Source organism: Schistocerca serialis, chromosome 9 (assembly GCF_023864345.2).
Source record: "Schistocerca serialis cubense isolate TAMUIC-IGC-003099 chromosome 9, iqSchSeri2.2, whole genome shotgun sequence".
Taxonomy (NCBI): domain Eukaryota; kingdom Metazoa; phylum Arthropoda; class Insecta; order Orthoptera; family Acrididae; genus Schistocerca; species Schistocerca serialis.
The window spans coordinates 248462275-248481874 of NC_064646.1; the positions used below are offsets into that span (position 1 = coordinate 248462275).

Genomic DNA, 19600 nt, shown 5'->3' on the forward strand with positions numbered 1-19600 from the left:
TAACACAGCTGCAAATTCAGTGTGGAATCTAATAGGAATTCCAGCGGGCCCTGGAGCTTTGTTCAGTTTTAAAAATTTCAGCTGTTTCTCAACACCACTGACACTAATAATTAAATGTTTCCCTGAGGCATTTAAGCCTCTTCATTATGCACGATAATGATTGAAGCAGAAGAAATGAATTAAAGTTTGTGCTGCGGCTGGGACTCGAACCCGAGTCTTCTTGTTTGCTAGGCAAAAATGTTAACCATTACACCACTTAACTTGGGTAGTTTGTGAAGCAGTGTAGACCATTGTACTGCAGTGGTGTTATGGTTAGCGTTTCTACCTAACAAACAAGAAGACCCGAGTTTGAGTCCTGGCGGTAGTGGAAATTTTAATTCATTTCGTCTGCTTTGATCATTAAACTGACACTAATACTTATTTCATTCATCTTTTCAGTGGTATAAGGATTAAATTGGGGTAATTCCCCTTGGTTTTCCTTTGTTTGAAAGCAGAGTTAAGAATTTCAGCTTTTGCTTTGCTAACCTCAATTTCAGTTCCTGCCTTATTCTATAGAGACTGGACACTAAATTTAGTGTCACTAAAAGTCTTTACATACAGCTGTAATTTCTCTGGGTTCTGTGAAACATCAGTTGACAATATTCTGATATAATAATAATCATTGAAGGAATCACACATTGCACGAATTGCATCGCATGCAACTAAGATAGTGGATGGGAAAGCACTTCTAATTACGTGTGTTTCACAGGCAGAAAATGGGTCTCCTATGCTGTTTTAGGCCATGGTAGTGTATTGTGTTTTTGGTGTCTCCATACTTTTTGTCCACCCATGTACCTCCATTATCCTTGACACAGGCTTCACAGCTGATTGGTTTGATTGGCACCAGTAACTACATTGTCATCAAGGTAATTTGTACAATGGAGTATGCTGTATAGAAGCTGTTCAAGAACCTTCTGATGGATAGGTTGTGCAATGCTAATATGGAAAGCTGCCTGTGATGCAGATTAAACAGGGTTGTGACCACTATAAACTACTGTTAATTATTATCAAGGCATAGCAAAAAAGTAACACTTTCGGGAGATCAATCTTTGTGATATAGTGACTGCCAGGAAAGCTAAAAAACAGCTTTTCGAGACAAGGAAACTTGTATGTACTGATTATAGATTTGTATGTTGATAATTGTTTTGAAATTGCTAATCGTTTGTAATGACCCTTTGGATTTATGAACCACAGTAATAGAGGCCACTCTAGTACCCACAGTCTTAAGATATAATCGCGACTCTCAATGCTGTGTCTGACATTTTGTGTGACACTAGCAACACCTGTGGTGAGGAAGTCAGTGGTAAGATTAATGTTTGTTCTTAATTATTTTTCTACTTAATTACTGAAATAGTTGATATAGTTTTGCATTCAAAGCATAAATAACTTATCGAGAGAGCTGAATGATCATGACGTAAACATAAAAATGATCAAATCTCACTGATTCAGTGACATAAGCTACATTCCATTCCTCAAGAAATACTTTCGAACATGTGTATAATTGCAGTTTACTCTGCTGGAACGCAGGAGAATATAAACACACATTTCATTTATAGGGAGCATATATTTATGTTGTTGTTTTTTCCTATTGTGATAGACCATTTCCTTGATGTGTTAAAATAGTGTATGGTGTCTAATGATTCACATATTCTTACACTTCACTTGATTTCCTAATACATGAATATTTTTATAAATGCATTTACTTTTGCTTCAGAATTGAATGTCTTGGAGATTCTTGCTCTTTTGTGATGCAGATATAGCAGCAATTGTGGAATTTATTTCTTCCGTGTTGGAAACAGTTTGATTGCTTTTGACATTTTATCACCACATCTCAGTGGTTTTCCCATCTCAGCTACAGTTTTGGTTGCTTATTTGGAACATTAAATAATCCAGCTATTGCATTCCACACCAGTTTCATACATTGCAGATTCACTTATTTGACTGTAAGTGTAGTGAACAAAACTTCATGTTGTTGAGTAGAAGTATGATATCCTCCTACAAAAGGTGAGGTCTTCTGCTGTTTACTAGCCATTTTTTGTTCTCAGAAGAAAATGACATTCTTCAGTAAATATCTGTTTCTTCAGTAAATATCTGTTGGTTACAAGAGAGTCACAAATAAACTGTCCTGTGATGTACCATTTCATATCTCATAGGGTCCTTAAGACATGAAAGAAAGGCAGATGTGGCATCATTTTTTTAATTATTGCCAATTTTTATGGGACTTCATGTGCCCTCTATTGTGAAAATTCTGTTACAAATCAATATAAGCTACGCTAGTCTCACTCGTCCGATACTATATTTATATGTGTAGCTTTCTGTCTGCTTGGTACTTATGCTGGCTAGTGTGGTTGGATAAAGGAATCAACCATTGACATTTCTGACATGAAAGGTGAAGGCCAATTTTATGGCAGAGTCAAATGTTCTTTAAAATGCAAACTCTACAAGAAATTTTCTCAGTGATACCAGTGTGCCATTTCCCATAAAAGGAAGAGGTGGAGTAAAGAACAAATGTAACACAAATAAGGAGACTATCACCTATGCATCATGTTGCATTTCAGCATTAGTACCACTCAAGAACACCTCAACAGTGTCTCAGATAGTTTGTCAACTAACTCCTTCAACCATTTCTCTTCAGCCATTTCTTCTTTTAGGAGAGTTCAGTAGAGCTTCTTGCCTGATATGTACCATGACTGGTTTCAAAACTAGTAATGTCAAATAAACCAGTAGCACTGAGATTTTTATCATTGTTATTATCCCACAATTGCGTACTGGTGCTTACTCTGACTATGAAGAAAATGGTGGAAGTGGACTATGTGCAGGCAGTTGAGTGTATATGAACATTAGTACAGTGTCAAGGTGTCCAGGACTGAACACTCAACCAATGTATTCCACAAAGCCACTGATGCCTGATGCGTCCTTACCAAAAGTTTCAAAACATTTCAGAAAAAATTCTGGCTATTGGTAGAATGAGCACTTGCACTTTTTAATGAGGGCACCTTGGACTTTTCCAAATAAACAACAGCTAAACACCAAAGGATAATCAGCTAGAGCAAATTAACTGGCCAGTTGTGTCTGAAAATTAGTTTTAAAAGCTTTTGACCTTTAATCAAGAAGTATTTTGTGTAATTGCTGTTAGAGATGCTTTAATACATTGAAAATGAAGGTGTTGCAAATCAAAAGCTTACACACTCAACAATAATTTAATACTTGTGCTAGTAAACTCAATTTTTAGTCTTCTAAGTGCAAAATAATTCAATCCAACTCTGGATTCAAGATTTTTTGATATTCAGCTGCCAGCTGTCTGAATATTGTAGAACAACATGCGTGTCAACCAATTTTTTATTTTAATTTTTTGATCATTGTGAATAAATTTGAGCTGCAGAGTTGTTACATCATTGGTCTCTTAGACAATGGTGTCAGGCATAGGATTTATAAAATCACGTTGCATTACTCATGTTTTAAATCTCATGCTGGAAACTTTCATATAAATAAATGTAATTTATAGGTAATTCCACAATGAGAGTTTTAACTTTACTAATGTTTCAGAAGTGTTTCACTTTTTAGGTTTCTTATTTGTCACTGAAACACTTGTTGTACAACAGGTTCAGCGGAATAATATAATGTGTCCTTGATTTTGAACAGAACGTCCCGCGATTGCTGTGAAGAGAGCAAATCTCCTGATGATGCTTTGTTTCAATCATTGGCTCGCACCTATGCTGCTGCTAATCCTAAAATGACTGAGGGAAGTGCATGCCCACTAGAGAAATTTAAAAATGGTATAACGAATGGTGCTATGTGGTATGAAGTGAAAGGTCAGACTCAAAATTTTATAATCTCATTACATACACACACAAATCATTGCTTTAATATACAGGAGACTTCATCAGATAAATAATGTAACTGACAAACATACAGTGTGTCAGTAAAAAAAATTATCTTAATTTAAAAACATCGTTACAAGTTTATTTTAATTTAGAAATTCCTTGAATGAATAACAGTAGTTTTGCACCAGGATGGTGTATAATTTTATCTTCAGTAAATGTAGTTCCATAGTGAAAGTGAAAGTTTTTCACTTTTAATTTATTATGACTTTTCATAGCCAGTAGCGAGGAGTCGTATATGAGAGCATTAATCTTTAAGATGGTAACATGAAATTATCTTGGTTTCTTTTGTCATACATATGTTGAAAATTGTTTCCTATAAATAATTTTGGAGTAGTACATATAAAGAATAAGAGCTTATAAATGTAAGTAGGTAGCATAGTTAAAACATTTAGTTCCATGGATAAAGGTCAGCATTAATCCTTAGGCATAATATTGCACTTATTTCCAATAAAAGTTTTCTTGAAGTAATAATATCCTGCTTACAATACTTCCAAGCTTACAATAGATTCAGAATAGCTTTGGTAAAAACCTTTTCTAGTGTCCGTGCCACTTGTGTAGAGCAATACTGTCATTGCGAATGGAGTACTGTGCAGCTTGTTTATTAAGTAGCTTTTATGAAAAGACCAGAATGATTTTTTTTTCTTGAAATATCCCCCGGAATTTGACAGAATCTCCTTCCTAAATTCCTGAATTTTATGGGTTATTTGGAAGTTATATGATTTTGATTTTGTAAGTTGTGCTAGTTGGGTCGCAGGTTTTAAAATATTTAGGATGTCAATGCCTCTTTGGAGAATTTGTTCTGTGGCCACACTTTAAATGAGTACAGTTGCATCACCGGAAAAGAAGCTCTGGATGTTACATTTAGAGATAATTTTTTCTTTTTCTTTTTTTTTTTTTAAATAGAGATAGGATTGGGCCTAAAATGGAACCTTGTGGGATACCCTGTGAAATAATTTTTCATTCTGAAAAACAATTTTCTGTACTTCACATTACAACTACTCTTCACTTTTTGTCTATTAAATATGATTTGAGCCACTTCAGAGTGCTGCCATTTATTTTGTATCTTTGTAATTTATTTGACAGTAAAAACTGCTTTACACAGTCAAAAGCCTTCATAAGGTCACGGAAAATTTCTGTAACTTCTTGGGATTTGTCCAGAGATAGGAAAACATTCTCAACAAATTTGTTATGGCACATGTTGCACTCTTCCCTTTCTGTACACTAATTATTGAAATTATTATAATAATTGTAATAATGATTATTAGATTTATCTGTGAAATCTTAGATTTGTGTTGTGACAACTTTTTTGAATGCTTTTGAGAATATTGGTGTTATAATGCTAGACACTACCAATAGTGCAGCCACTAAGAACAAACATTTATGTATCCACATTGCCGGCCGAAGTGGCCGTGCGGTTCTAGGCGCTACAGTCTGGAGCCGAGCGACCGCTACGGTCGCAGGTTCGAATCCTGCCTCAGGCATGGATGTGTGTGATGTCCTTAGGTTAGTTAGGTTTAATTAGTTCTAAGTTCTAGGTGACTGATGACCTCAGAAGTTAAGCCGCATAGTGCTCAGAGCCAACTATGTATCCACATTCAAATCAATGACAAACATAGACACAGTACAATAAGCAGTAGAACATGATCTGAGAAGCAGTGCCAGCAGCGCTGTCTTTTTATAGAGCAAGGCACCGGCAGGCAACACAGCCGATGTCGAGCCTACGCCCTAGTCTTGTCATCTACTGCAAACGGCCTCTGATCGCTGACCTGTGCAGCCGCCGGTGACAGAGTATTTGAAGTCTAGTGCACCGGTGGTCTGGTGCCACGATGTATGTCCAGGTGTTTCGTGTGCAACATTATAGCACCCCTCCCCTCTTGGGGATGACTGAAGACACATCCATGTCCTCTGCTGTAGGTGACAAAGGTAATTATGGCATCAGCGGGAGGAGATTCTGGGTCAGAACTGATGAATAGGGGCGGAAGTGCCATGTTTATGGACAAACATAGTGGCCACCCCCATGAAGTACCATAAGGGAGGATTGGTGATAAGAGTGCTGGCAGCATCTTGACATAGGTGTCCTCGATATTGTGGAACTGTGCCTGTGGTGGAGGCACTGGCCACTTGGTCGCGGGGTGGCAGAGTCATTGGCGGTGAAGGACCTGACGCCACTGGCTCAGCCAGTGGCAGAAGCGCAGGTGGCAGTGACGATGGGGAAGGCCAGCAGCATGTGTAGGGGTTCCAGACCCCAAAGGAGAGGCAGGAGATGGCAGCTTCAACAAGTAGGGTGGATCTCCTCCCACAGCTGGGATCCCCATGAGCCTGGGACATTTCTTGAGGGAAGACAAAGGTTGTGATGGAAGAGCTGTGGCCCTTGCTGTGACATGAGGATGCGGCTGATCATGGTGATGTGCCACCAGCCCCCTGGTGTGCACTATACAGAGGCAGTGGTCATAGCATCTGTGGATTGTGACTTGAATCCACTTTGGTCAGTGGCTGAACCCCCAAGCCCAGACCGCAGAGCCGTGAGGGAACCATGACGGGGCTGCACAGATGGACTTTGGTGGGGTTGCATGAACAGATCCAGGAGGGTAGGCGGATGGTGACCATGGAGGATCTTGGCCACCATTCCGCCTCATCATTAGATTGGAAAGGAGGGGCATTCATGGGGTGAATGCCTTTATAGGCACAGAAATCCTGGAAGGTGTGTGGTAGCAAGTGTGTAAGACAGTGCTTCAATAGAATTTTTTTTTGAGAGGACCTACACCATAGCTTTGGCTGGTGTGGAAGGACAATTGATATAACACATGGAAATTTAGAAAAAGCATATACAATCAACAACCAGATGCTGAATTGTGGGCCACGGAGAGACCATCACCCATGGAGTCGCCTGTTGTGTAGCACTCTGAGAGCAGGCTGTGATAAGAAGTACGATATCGTCATTGATGCCAGGCCAAAACATGTGTTGAGAGGGCAATGACTTGATACGAGAGGAACTCTCCCCCCGCCCCACCCACCCATTGTCCCAGATATAGGAACTGAAGCACATCCCACTGTAAAGCAGCCGGAATCACAATCTAGGATGACAGCCCATTCATAGCTAAGAAGACAACACTATCGAACACCGAAAGGTGGTAATGGAGGGCAAAATAGCCACGTAAAGGATCAGAAGCCCATCCTGAAGGCCTGTCTGGCCGACCACGCTGAATGAGGTGAACAATTTGGTGCAAAACCAGATCTGCTGCAATCAGGGAGCCCGTAATAGGAAATCATTCCACTATACATTGCGCTCCAACGTCGGAGTGAAAACAGAGGAGCTTCTGTAAAGTTTGGAAGGTAGGAGACGAGATACTGGCAGAAGTAAAGCTGTGAGTACCAGGCGTGAGTCGTGCTTCGGTAGCTCAGATGGTAGAGCGCTTGCCCACGAAAGGCAAAGGTCCCGAGTTCGAGTCTCGGTCGGGCGCACCGTTTTAATCTGCCAGGAAGTTTCAGGGGAGCTCATCTTTATCAAAAGTAGTATCCGGCTCCACCTGGAGACTGGATAACGCATTGGTGTTGGCATTCTGCGCAACAGGCTGAAAATATGTTTCATAGTTGTAGTGAGACAGAAAAAAGGCCCAATGCTGGAGGTGATGCGCTGCTTTGTTGGGCATTGTGGTTTGCGTACTGTAAGACCTTCAGTACACACACCATCAGATTATTTGACTTGTCGCTCTAACGAAGTAGGCGAGTGTCAGCAATATGTCTCGTGGTCTTATTGTGATGTGTTTATCTTCTGACGTTAGGTCACACGATAGAAATGACACTTGCACGCTTAGAGTAGTAGATTGATGGTGACCAACTTATAACAGAACTTGATTAATTTTCACACACATTTATTAAAATAATAACAAGCATAAAAATTACTTAACTTGGTTCTGGATGCTATTTACAATTGACAATCTGAAGTTCCTTTGGTATTGGTACGTTAATCTTATTCTCACATATATCTCTGATACTTGACAAAAGTGTCTATACATTTATCTTCATGGCTATGTACAGGAATATGGTAATCTTATTAGGTGCAGACTGAAACTTGACTATAGACTGGTACAGACAAATGTAGAACTCATACAGACTGGTACAGACTAATGCAGACTGGTGCAGACAAATGCAGACTGGTACAGACAAATCCAGACTGACTTAATCAGAGGTCTGTACACTCGTTATAATACCTCGCGCATTCATGTATCACTGCGTGAGTGTGATCCGCGAGGAGAAAAGGTTCTACATAAGCAGCAATCTCATTGGCTGCGTTACATATTAATACGCGGATTGGCTGAAGCAGAATTTGGTCCGTCTCTATGGCAGCGCCATCTCGTAGTGCGGAGACAGACGACCGCTGCGCCTGCGCTGTTGTGCTTAGCGGGGCGCGCTCTAGTGGGAAAATTGTGTACGCGCTGGCTATGCGGAACTATGTACACAACAGGCAATGAAGCAGAAGAATTAAAGAATGAAACCAAGAGCTTGTGGTCCATAATGAGGAGAAACTTAGACCCATACAAGAATAAATGAAACTTCTTGACGGCATAGATGTGACAACAAGTGCTTCCTTTTCAACGTGGGAGTAGGACTGCTGAGCAGTGTTGAGCATTTTAGGTACTTAAGCTATTGAACGTTCGGACCATCCTCAAAGCGATGCGCAGGAACAGTCATGAGGTCAAATTGAGAGGCATTTGTAACCAAGACATGTGGTGGCCAGGATGAAAGGTAACCAAAAAAGGGACAGAATGCAATTTAGATTTCAAAAGTATGAATGTATGCTCACAGGCTGGCATCCACTGATAAGGAACGTCCTTGTGGAGCAATTCGTGGAGGGGATGGTTCAATGTGACCACATCTGGAATGGGTTCATGTTAGTAGGCAGTTTTCACTAGAAATGCCTGGAGTTCCTTGACATTGGGTGGGGGAAGGCATAGCTTTGACAGTGGGGATACGAGGACATAAAGGATTTACATCGTCCCAAGAAACCTCAAACCCCAAATAAACAGTGGGTAACTGAAAAAAGTGTGATTTTTCTAAGATGCATTTCAACCCTGTGGTATGTAAGACTGTGAACAAGGAGCATAAGTTGCATAAATGCTCTTCTGTGGATGCACTTGTCATGACAATGTCATAGAGATAGTTGATGCACTCCGTAACGGAAGTTGTCAGTTGTTCCAAAGAACACTGAAAAATTGCAAGGTCCTAGCCACGTCGAATGAGAGGCACTGATATTGGAACAATCCAAAGAACATGTTAATCAGACAGATCCTTTTTGAATTCTCATCCGACAAAACCAGCAAATAGACTTCAGATAAATCAATTTTAGAGGAAATCTGGCCCACAGTGAGTTTACTCACTTACCCTGACAGGGCAAAGGGTAGGTTTCAATGGTAGACTGAACAGTAATGGAAACTTTAAAGTCGACTCAGAAGCAAAGCTGGCCATTCTGCTTTTTTTTTTTTTTTTTTTTTTTTTTTTTTTTTTTTTTTTTTTTTTTTTTTTTTTTTTACAAGTGGGATAGACCATTCATTTGATAAAACAGGCTGTATGACCCCCAACCCCTACAGGAGGCTCGCCACTCTTTGGCGGGTTTGTAATTGGCTACTAAGGGGCCCCAGCTTTTGCAGCAACTTTTCCCTTTCATTCTGCATGTCTATCCTCTTGCTATTCTTCTTTTTCCCCCTTAGGGAACATGTCCGGCGTGTTAATGGGGATGTTCTGCATTGTCCATTGGTGACATAAGAACTGTCTCACCACTGTTTTCCATTCCGTTTTCCTTTCTTTGTTTCCCTTCTCCTCACGTTCCTCTGCTTCGGCGTTTGAGGTTCATCTTTTTCTTCTTTCTCCCTGTGCACTCCTGATGGCTGGCCCATATGTCTCACATGTAACAGGTGACTGTGTAATGCCTAATTCCCAGCCCTGGGTCAACAGGTAGGAGTCACACTTATCCCTAGTACAAGCCAGACCCAGGGAGGCGTGATTGCCTGAGCTGCTACCTTCCCAAATTGCCATTTGGTCCCTCAGTCAGATGTTATGGAGGTGTGACATGAGGTGTGAATAATCACCTAAGGCGGGTGTGCCCGCTTGTGAAGGGGGCCCCAATTGGAAGGAGCATGCCATTGGAGACACTGGCAATCATGGGGAATTTTCTCGCAATGAGGCTAACAATTCAAAGACCCTTCAAGCTGCACTACGGTTCCTTGTGGTCTCATGTACTGAAGACGGTCAGTACTTCGCAACAGTAAATCCGTTTATTATTCAGAAAGGTGTTAATGCAGTTGCCGGCCCTGTGAAATCCTGCTCTTGTTTACAGAATGGCACGTTGCTTTTGGAGACTACTTCTGATTCTCAAGCACAACTATTGGTTGCTGCCTCACTTCTCCATGGCTATCTTGTTCGTGTTGAGGCCCATAGACCTCTGCATTCTTCCCGTTGTGTTAGTTACAGTAGGTTGCTCGACGGTCTGACCGAGACCAAAATCCAGTCATACCTCTCTGATCAGGGTGTCATTGCTGTCCATTTGGTGATGAAAAAGGTAGGGTCATCCTTAGTGCCCACCCACACACTTTTTCTCTCCTTTGATAACATGCTGCTTTCATCCAAGACCAAAGCCGGCTATGAAATTATCATAGGCCGACCAAACATTCCGGACCCGATGTTACCAGCATCATCATTTCACCCATACTAGAACGTATTGTCAAGACCCACTCAAATGTATAACCTGTGGTAGGGATGCGCAAGAGGGCGATTGTCCTCCTCCTTCTCCCCATTGTATCAACTGCAATGGAGGCCATGCCACCTCCTCTCGGGATTGTCCCATGTATCTTGATGAGTGGGCTGTCCAGGAGATCTGGGTAAAGGAAAATGTGTCTTACCCTGTTGCTCTCAAGTTCTTGGGTAGTCGCAAACCCAAACCCTGCATTCTCCCATCTAGCACTTATAGTTCTGTTCTTGGTACCTCTCGCTCCATGAACGACATGACCACGCAGACATGTGATGTCAAATTCAGCTCTCAGGTTGTGAAATTGCCCAGTGTCAAGGTAGCATCACCATCCCCTTGTCCACCTGTGCAACAAGCCATCAAACTCTCACCTCAAGAGGCAACGCCACCAGCTACACAACCGGTAGGCCAGAAAGGACAGAAGGAGTACCCCCATGAAGACTTCCTATATTCCTCCAGCCAACGAACATCTGTCTCTCCCTCTGCTATCCAGAAAGGCTCGAAGAAGTCCAAAAAGGCAAATGGTCTTCTCCTTTGCTTACTCGAAGATCTTCTTTGACAGTGTTGCCACATGATATCTTAGCCCGGCCGGCCACTGTGTGCACAACCAACTGTTTTTTTGCATTGGACTCCACAGACCAACAGCACAAGCAAGCCAATGATTCTGTGGACCTCATGGAGCAGGATCCTCATGCTTCTGTGCCCTATAGCAGCGAGTCTTTGCAGGCTGTCACTCGGCATCTGTCAAGGTGACACCCCTTCATTTCTTCTCCACCATGACTCTCCTCCAACGGAATGTTTGCAGCCTTCGGCCCCACAAAGAGCTTTTAGCATCACAGTGTCCCCTTGTACTCTGCCTTCAGGAAACAAAATTGCATCTTCAGGACTGCTTTGAGCTTTTACAATTCTTCCCGGCTCATTTTGACTTTCCCCTTAAGGTGGACATTCCCTCTCATGGGGGTGTCATGCTGCTCACATGGGATGATGATCATAGTCAACCCATCTCCCTGACTACCCATCTTCAAGCTGTTGCAGTTCACCTTTCCCTTCCTCATCTGACTTTTCCCCTCTGTACTTTTTATGTCCCTCTGTCATTTGGTGTCACCTCACCAGGGAAGACTTCCTTCAGCTAATTGGGTAGCTACCTCCCCATTTCTGCTACTTGGTGGCTTTAATGCACGTCATCCCCATTGGGGTTCCCCTGGAACCTGTCAGAGAGTGCCCTCTTGGCTGATCTTCTTAATCAACTCAACCTCTTCTTCCTTAACACTGGAGCATCCACATTTCTTTCTGACTCCTCACACACCTATTCCCGTTTGGACCTATCCTTGTGCACTGCCCAGCTTGCCCATCGTCTTGAGTGGTCCATTCTTTCTGACACCTACTCAAGTGACCATTTCCTATGTGCTATCCGTTTGATGACTCCTACTCCATCTGCATGCACACCCAAATGGCAGCTTACTAAGGCTGACTGGTGGTTTTACTGCTCCCTGGCGACCTACGAAGAACAAGATTTCCCCGGTTGTGATGACCAGGCAGAATATCTCACAAATGTTATCCCTACAGCTGCCGAATGTTCCATTCCTCGCACTTCCTCTTTACCACACTGTGTTTCAGTCCCTTGGTGGACTGTGGCATGCCGCAACACAATTCGTGTGCAGAGACATCCTCTCTGTGTTTTTAACCATCATCCTATGATGGCAAACTGCATTCATTGTAAACAGATGTATGCAAAGTGTCATCGCTTTCTTCGTGATAGCGAGAAAGCTGGCTGGATTTCATTCACTAGTTCTTTTAACAGTTCCACCCCTTCCTCTGTCATGTGGGCCAACCTCCGACGGCTCTCTGGAACCAAGATCCATTCACCAATTTCCAGCCTGACAGTAGCAGACAATGCCATCGTGAACCCTATTGCTATCTCCAACACCTTAGGCCGCCATTTTGGAGAAATTTCAAGCTCTTCCCACTGTCACCATGCCTTCCTCCATCAGAAATGTGTGGAGGTGGCTTGAGTGATACCCTTCTCTTCTCAGAATCATGAGCGCTACAATGCTGCCTTTACTATGAGGGAGTTAGATGATGCTCTCAGTTCATCCCGATCCTCCACCAAATGGCAGATGCTGTCCACATTCAGATCTTGCAGCACCTTTCTTTTGCGGGCAAGCACTTTCTGCTTCATACTTACAACCGTATATGGGCAGAGGGCTTGTTTCCCGGATGTTGGTGGGAAGCTACCGTCATACCCATACCTAAGCCTGGTAAGGACAAAAATCTTCCTTTCAGGTACCACCCCATCTCTCTCACCAGCTGTGTTTGCAATGTGATGCAACATATGATTCATGCCCGACTGGTATGGTGGCTTGAGTCTCCCAGTTTACTAACGATTGCACAGTGTGGATTTCCAGCGTGCCTTTCTGCAGTTGACAATCTCGCCACTTTGTCCACTCCTGTCATGGATGGTTTTCTGCAGAAATCCTAGACTGTGACCATGTTTTTTGATTTAGAGAAGGCCTACGACACCTGCTGGAGAACTGGTGTCCTCCACATGCTTTACACATGGGGCTTCCATGGCCACCTCCTCCATTTCCTTCACGAATTTTTTAAAGGACAAGTTTTTAAGGAGCATGTGGGTTCTGCCTTGTCAAATACCTTTATCCAGAAAACCGGTGTGACTCAGGGTTCCTTCTTGAATGTCGTCCTCTTTGCTATCGCCATTAACCCTATAATGGCCTGTCTCCTGCTGGGCATCTCCAGCTCTCCTTTTGTTGATGATTTTGCGATCTACTATAGTTCTCAATGGGCCTGTCTCGCTGAGCTGCTTCCTCAGACATGTCTTGACATCGACAATGGCTATCGTTTTTCCACTGACACTTTGTCTTCATGTCTCTGTCTTCATGTTCTATAGTTTTGACTTGGGCGCGTATGACTCCAGTTGTTTTTGCGCCCTAAAACAAAACAAACAAACAAACAGTAACCCCCAACCACATCAGCCTGTCCAATTCTGATTTCTTTGATTATGCCAAGGCCACTGGAATAGGGCACACACAGAAATAGTACAACTGTACCATAGATTTCAGTATAATGTGGGCTGTAAAATTAGTGGCACAAGCTAACTCATCCGCAAAAAGAGACGAGAACGCAAAACTCGAGAGAATCCAACTGCTGGTAAGGGACCTGGTCAGAAACAAGATGCATTACATCTGCAATGGAAAAACCAGAAAGTATTGATATAATCCAGACTGAACAAATTGTCAGTGCCAGCATCATCCACTACCAGAAAAGTCAAGGAACAAACTACAGTTTAGACACAGTGGGAGCTGTAAATTGCCCAAAAATTTGGAATATGCGGCTTGTTGTAACTGATCAAATGTCGAGTAATAGAGACAGTGCTGGAGATCCCAAACCCACATAAGTTTGTGTGTTTAGTAGTGTCACGACTTGCTGTTATTTCGTAGCACTAGAGACAGACAATTTACGCCTATTTCCGTATCCTCTGGAGTAGGCTGGGGACAAAATGCAGGTGCTGTATGCAGGGAGGCTGCATTTGTATGGCTGCCATTTCAGCCCCCCCCCCCCCCCCCCCTCCTCGCACCCAAAGAAGTAACTGATACCTGATGACCAGGAACAGGAGCCACCACAGTGATGTTACACCAAGTCTCAATCTAATAATGAGCAGCTTGAAATACCTCAGATGATTGAGCAATATTTAATACTTCAGGCAAAGATGAATTCTTGTACTGTAATGTGTGTTGGTGCATCTCTTTGTTATGAACCAACCAAATGATGGCATCACAGACCATAGAATCAGTATAGAAATCATTATGGGCAGCTGCCCAAGTGTGCTGTTGGGCTCGACATGTGTGGCAATGACATGAATGCACGTATAGTGATAATTGGACAACAACTTACACATTTTGTCACTTATGTGACACCAGATCCTGGAGTGCGGCTAACTGACACAACGCTGGTACATCCGAGGGTAAACCTAAGAAAGGAGCAACAGCTGTGTGTATCAGTTACACCAAAAGTGAGGAAGTGTTGCCAAATCTATTTCATGTAAGCCTCCTGGTGTTTGGTCCCATCATCGTAAGGGGCAAAAGATGTAGCAAATGTATGAGCTCGCTGCTATTCTAGGAGACATTTGTTATCACCAATTATGTCATAATGCTGGAGGCAACCAATAGTGAGGCCACTAAGAACAAAAGTTTATTCATCCACTTTCTAGGAAATGACAAAAATAGCAACAGTACAATTAGCAATAGTACACAACCTGAGAAGAATTGCCGGCTGTACTGTTTTTATATAGAGGTGGTTTGTGGTTGGCAGTGGGACAGATATTGTGCGTATGCGCAAAACTTGTGGCCCTCTGCAGGCAGCCTCTGGTGGCTGGTCAGGGCAGCTGCCATTGGCAGACTATTTCAAATGCAGTGCACTGGTGCCATGGCACATATCCAGGTGTTGTGTACAGGGTTGTAAGCAATTGGGAGAAGACTTATAGTTCGTAGTTTCCTACATCTTCCTTGGAACTTTTCTTGAATAATGGCTGTATTACTGGATACTGAAGAGCATCTGGGAAGCATCCTTCTTCAAATGCCTTGTTAATTATTTCAGATAGCAGTCTTGATATTATACCAGAAGCAGTTTTAATTACAGTAGTGGATATTTCATCCTACTCACTCGAATTTTTAGTTTTATGGGTCCGCCTCTGTTAGCTGAGTGGTCAGCACGCCAGAATGCCATGCCAAGGGGCCCGGGCTCGATTACCGGCTGGAGCAGGAGATTTTCTCTGATCAGGGACTGGGTGTTGTGTTGTTCTCATCATTTTTTCATCCCCATCTCCGACGCGCAAGTCGCCCAGTGTGGCATCAAATGCGATAAGTATTTGTCCCCGGCGGACGAACTTCCCCAAATGGGGGACTCCTGGTCCACAATGCCGTACACTCATTTCCATTTTAGTTTTAAGGGATAATACTATTTTGTTTATACCTATGGCTGTAATTCATTCAAATTTAGTTCTAAGGTCCATGTTATCCTGATTGAAACCGGAAAGTTGGACCTTATGTAGGTAACCACTTACGTCAAAATCTGATTTTTGTGCATTTGTTAAAGGAACTCAAGGAAATATCCTGGTATTTCTGAAGTTTACAATGGGTTTGTCTGCTATCTTAATTTTGGAGATCTGTAGAATGCCAGTTATGACATCAAGATTTTATGACTACCTGTGATTTATTCGCATTGTTCAGAATAATTTTTGGATGTACCATTTCTTTTGCTGCCTTTACCACCATTCTAAATGCAGGTTTATAGCTCTTTACATGTTTTATAAAATCAAAATTTGTATTAATTTTCAGTTCATTGTGTAACTGTCTTTTACTTGCATGTATCATTTTTATAGAAGCAATTATCCATTTCAGTTGCTTGTTAATTTTTTTATGGCAAACTGTTAGGGACAATATTTCATTAAAACCTGAAAAAAAACTGTCAAGAAATCATAATTTTTAGAACTTACAGTACAATGTTCCTCTGACCAGTTTACTTCTTCAAGCCTAGAATAAAGGAAGTATATATTTTCCTTACTAAAGCATTGCTTGATGCACATTTTTCTAATGAATCAGCTCTGGAAACAGCAAAACGATCAGAAATACCTAAATCAATGCAGAATTTTTTGTTGGATCATCAAGTGATAAATTTGTCAGACTATTTTCTATACTTGTGCAGATTGTTTACCCTCTCTCATGAATTCTGTGGAGTTTAACTTGAAACCAAATGCTTGACTCAGATCAATAAATTTTGTTGATTCATTGGTTTCATTTATTATGTTAATCAGTAGTTATTAAAATCCTTTTCTTTTGCTATTTTGTTAGTGTCTTTTAGAGACTTCTTAATTTAAACAGAAATAATGTGTTACTTCTTTATTGAGGACTCTGTATATCAAAATTATTAGAATAGTTTTGTTTCTCTAATTCTAAACCGCAAATTTCATACATGCCCTCATCATTTAGAAAATTAAAATCATCTCTTACATTAAGGATTAAAGAATTTTTAATTAGCATGGAGGATGGAGAGGTTAATAAATGATAGTAAAAATATAAAAGAGTGCCAGAAAAGACTTTTGAGCAAATATATTGAATAATAATTTCCATTCTCACATAATGTAACAACTTTTATGCCATACTGAAAAAAAAAATCAAACTTTGGACACCCAGAACTCTGTATCACAAAAGATCATCAAATTGCATGATTCAAAATTAGTAATCAATAATGGTGTAGTTATAATGAATGATTTAAGTTTCAGCACTGGTTAGTTTAAAAAATTATACTGGTGTGAGATGTGGTTCACATTTATAAGTAGAAAAAGAAGAAAGTAACAGTTATTGAAGTATATGAGATTATTTATTTTATTGTGTAGTAGCTTTTATTTGTGAAGCTACATTTATGAGTAGGTTTTCACATATGAAGCTTCTTTAAACTAGCATGAAATCATAACACAATCAATTTTATGACACCACTTTACCAGTTACCATGTCAGAGAATTTAACAATATGCAGCAGGAGTGACTAACTCTATCGGCGTTTAATTTTTAGTTAAATGTTTACTTTGGTTAGATGAAGATGATGATCAATTGTTGCAGTAATATTTTGCCATCTAATTTCTCTTCCTTTTAATACCATTGTTTCAAATCCTTATTTTTATATGTGAAACAGGGCAAAACATACTTTCTGAGAACTGCCATTTTTATTTCTATAGGAGGCATGCAGGATTTCAATTACGTATACTCCAATTGCTTTGAAGTGACATTTGAATTAAGCTGTTGTAAGTACCCTAATGCTTCTGAATTGTCGACTGAGTGGGAAAACAACAGAGAGAGTCTCTTAAGTTTCATGGAAGCTGTGCACAAAGGAATCAAAGGTATGAATTTGTAGCTTTTAAGATCTCAGTAAATTTAAAAACAGTTCATGATTTTTTTTTTTTTTTTAGAAAGACTGTGATTTGATTAAATTTATGAATTTTAATAATCTCTGTATAAACAGATGTTCAAGAAACATGCAACACTGGACTCACATTCGGGAGGACAATGGTTCAAACCTGTTTCTAGCCTTCCTGATTTAGGTTTTCTATGATTTCCTTAAATCGCTTCAGGCAAATTCTGGGATGGTTTCTTTCAAAGGGCATGGCCGACTTCCTTCCCTATCCTCCCCTAATCTGATGGGACTGATGACCTCACTTTTTGTTCCTTCCTCCAGATCACACAACCAACCAAGAAATATGCAACTTCAGAAGACTAATCCAAAAGAATCTAATCATAATGTAAAAAGTTTTTGATGGTGGTGAGCCACAGTTGTGCAATATTTTTTGAAAGAGTAAACTGCCATTTGACTGTGTATTATTGTATTTATCTTCTGTATTGGCTAGATTTCAGCTTTTATGCCATTATCTGTTGCTTAATGGATATGACATGTAAATGATCTAAGAACTTCTAGTGTTGTACTCAGGAGTGGCATAAAAGCTGAAATGTTGATAGTACAGAAGATAAATACAGTAATACTCTGTCAAATGACAGTTTATTCTTTCAAAAAATAATCATAATGTTTAGAAGAACTTTCTGCTAGTTGGAAGTACGTAAAATTGTATAGGCTTGTCACACACACAAGTTCACCAGCACTATCATCTCTGCAAACATATCATGCCCTATTTATGTAATTGGCTAGAGCACTGTCATACGAAGTGGTCATGTGGAGCCATATGCCAATATGCCTTATGATTGAGTGCAGCTTAAAGATGATGATTAAAAAAATGTTGTTTATCAGGTGTGTGGAAGATGCGGAGCACCAGTCAGCAAGAATTTTAAATGTTCAAGTACATATCAACCATTATAAACCTTTCAGATGTAGTTGGTTGGAAACTACTTTGCTTCATCTTCTTTATTTGTGCATTCATATGCTAGCCGCATATAGGAATATTATCCTAGAATGTATGTAGGTCCTCTTTACTTTTTTGCCATTTTGTCTCACTCTGATCTCAACATACTGAAATTTTGAAGTTAGAGATAACATAATGTAATGTACTGTAACTGTTCTTTGACACAAAAACAATTTGAAAATTGTGTGTCCTCCTGGGCACTGCAATTTTCGTGATTTTTTTGGAAGACAAAATTAAATGGCATTCATTGATCAGAATTTTCAAAAAAAACTATATTTTGTCATATAAACATAGTTGTCAAAATTCCAAGTTTAAAGTACAAGGGTAAGTCAGTTATTATCTGCAAAGCAGTTATAAAATTTTATTGTAATCAAATAGGAAACATAAGAGAACATAATTTTTCAACATAGTCTCCTTGCGTTTAAATGCACTTGGTCCATCATTGTACAAGCTTCCTGATGCCCTCATAAAAGAAGGTTCTCGGTTGAGCTGCGAGCCAGGAATGCACCGCTTCTTTCACTGCTTCATCCAAGGCAAATCGATGGCCCCTTAATGCTTGTTTGGGTGGACCAAACAAGTGATAGTCAGAAGGGACAAGATCGGGACTATATGGAGGATGATGCAGTACTTCAAATTTGAGTTTATGAAGTGTTTCAGCAGTGTGGGCAGCAGTATTGTGGATGGGCATTGTCGTACAACAACACAACACCTTTTGACAGCAATCCTCGGCGTTTGCTTCGAATTGCAGGCTTTAGCCGGGCAGTAAGCATCTCACTGTACCATACACTGTTTATTGTTATGCCTCTTTCCCCATGATGTTCCAGTACTGGACCTTGTGCATCCCAAAAAACTGTAAGCTTCAGTTTTCCTGTGGACGGTTGGGTCTTGAACTTTTTCTTGCATGGCAAATTTGGATGTTTCCGTTCCATACTCTGTCATTTACTCTCCGGCTCTTAATGATGGATGCATGTTTCGTCACCAGTAATGATCCTGTCTAAGAAGTTGAGCCCTTAGT

The 19600-nt window shown here is 40.8% G+C and overlaps 1 protein-coding gene across 1 annotated transcript in view; it reads left to right on the top strand.

Annotated features, from left to right (window-relative positions):
- Positions 1–19600, top strand: part of LOC126418594 (carboxypeptidase D-like) — a 261509-nt gene that overhangs the window by 22261 nt on the left and 219648 nt on the right. The window contains exons 3-4 of the mRNA XM_050085427.1: positions 3682–3851; positions 17413–17574. Coding sequence (XP_049941384.1) covers positions 3682–3851; positions 17413–17574 — 332 coding nt within the window. The remainder of the gene's footprint in view (positions 1–3681; positions 3852–17412; positions 17575–19600) is intronic.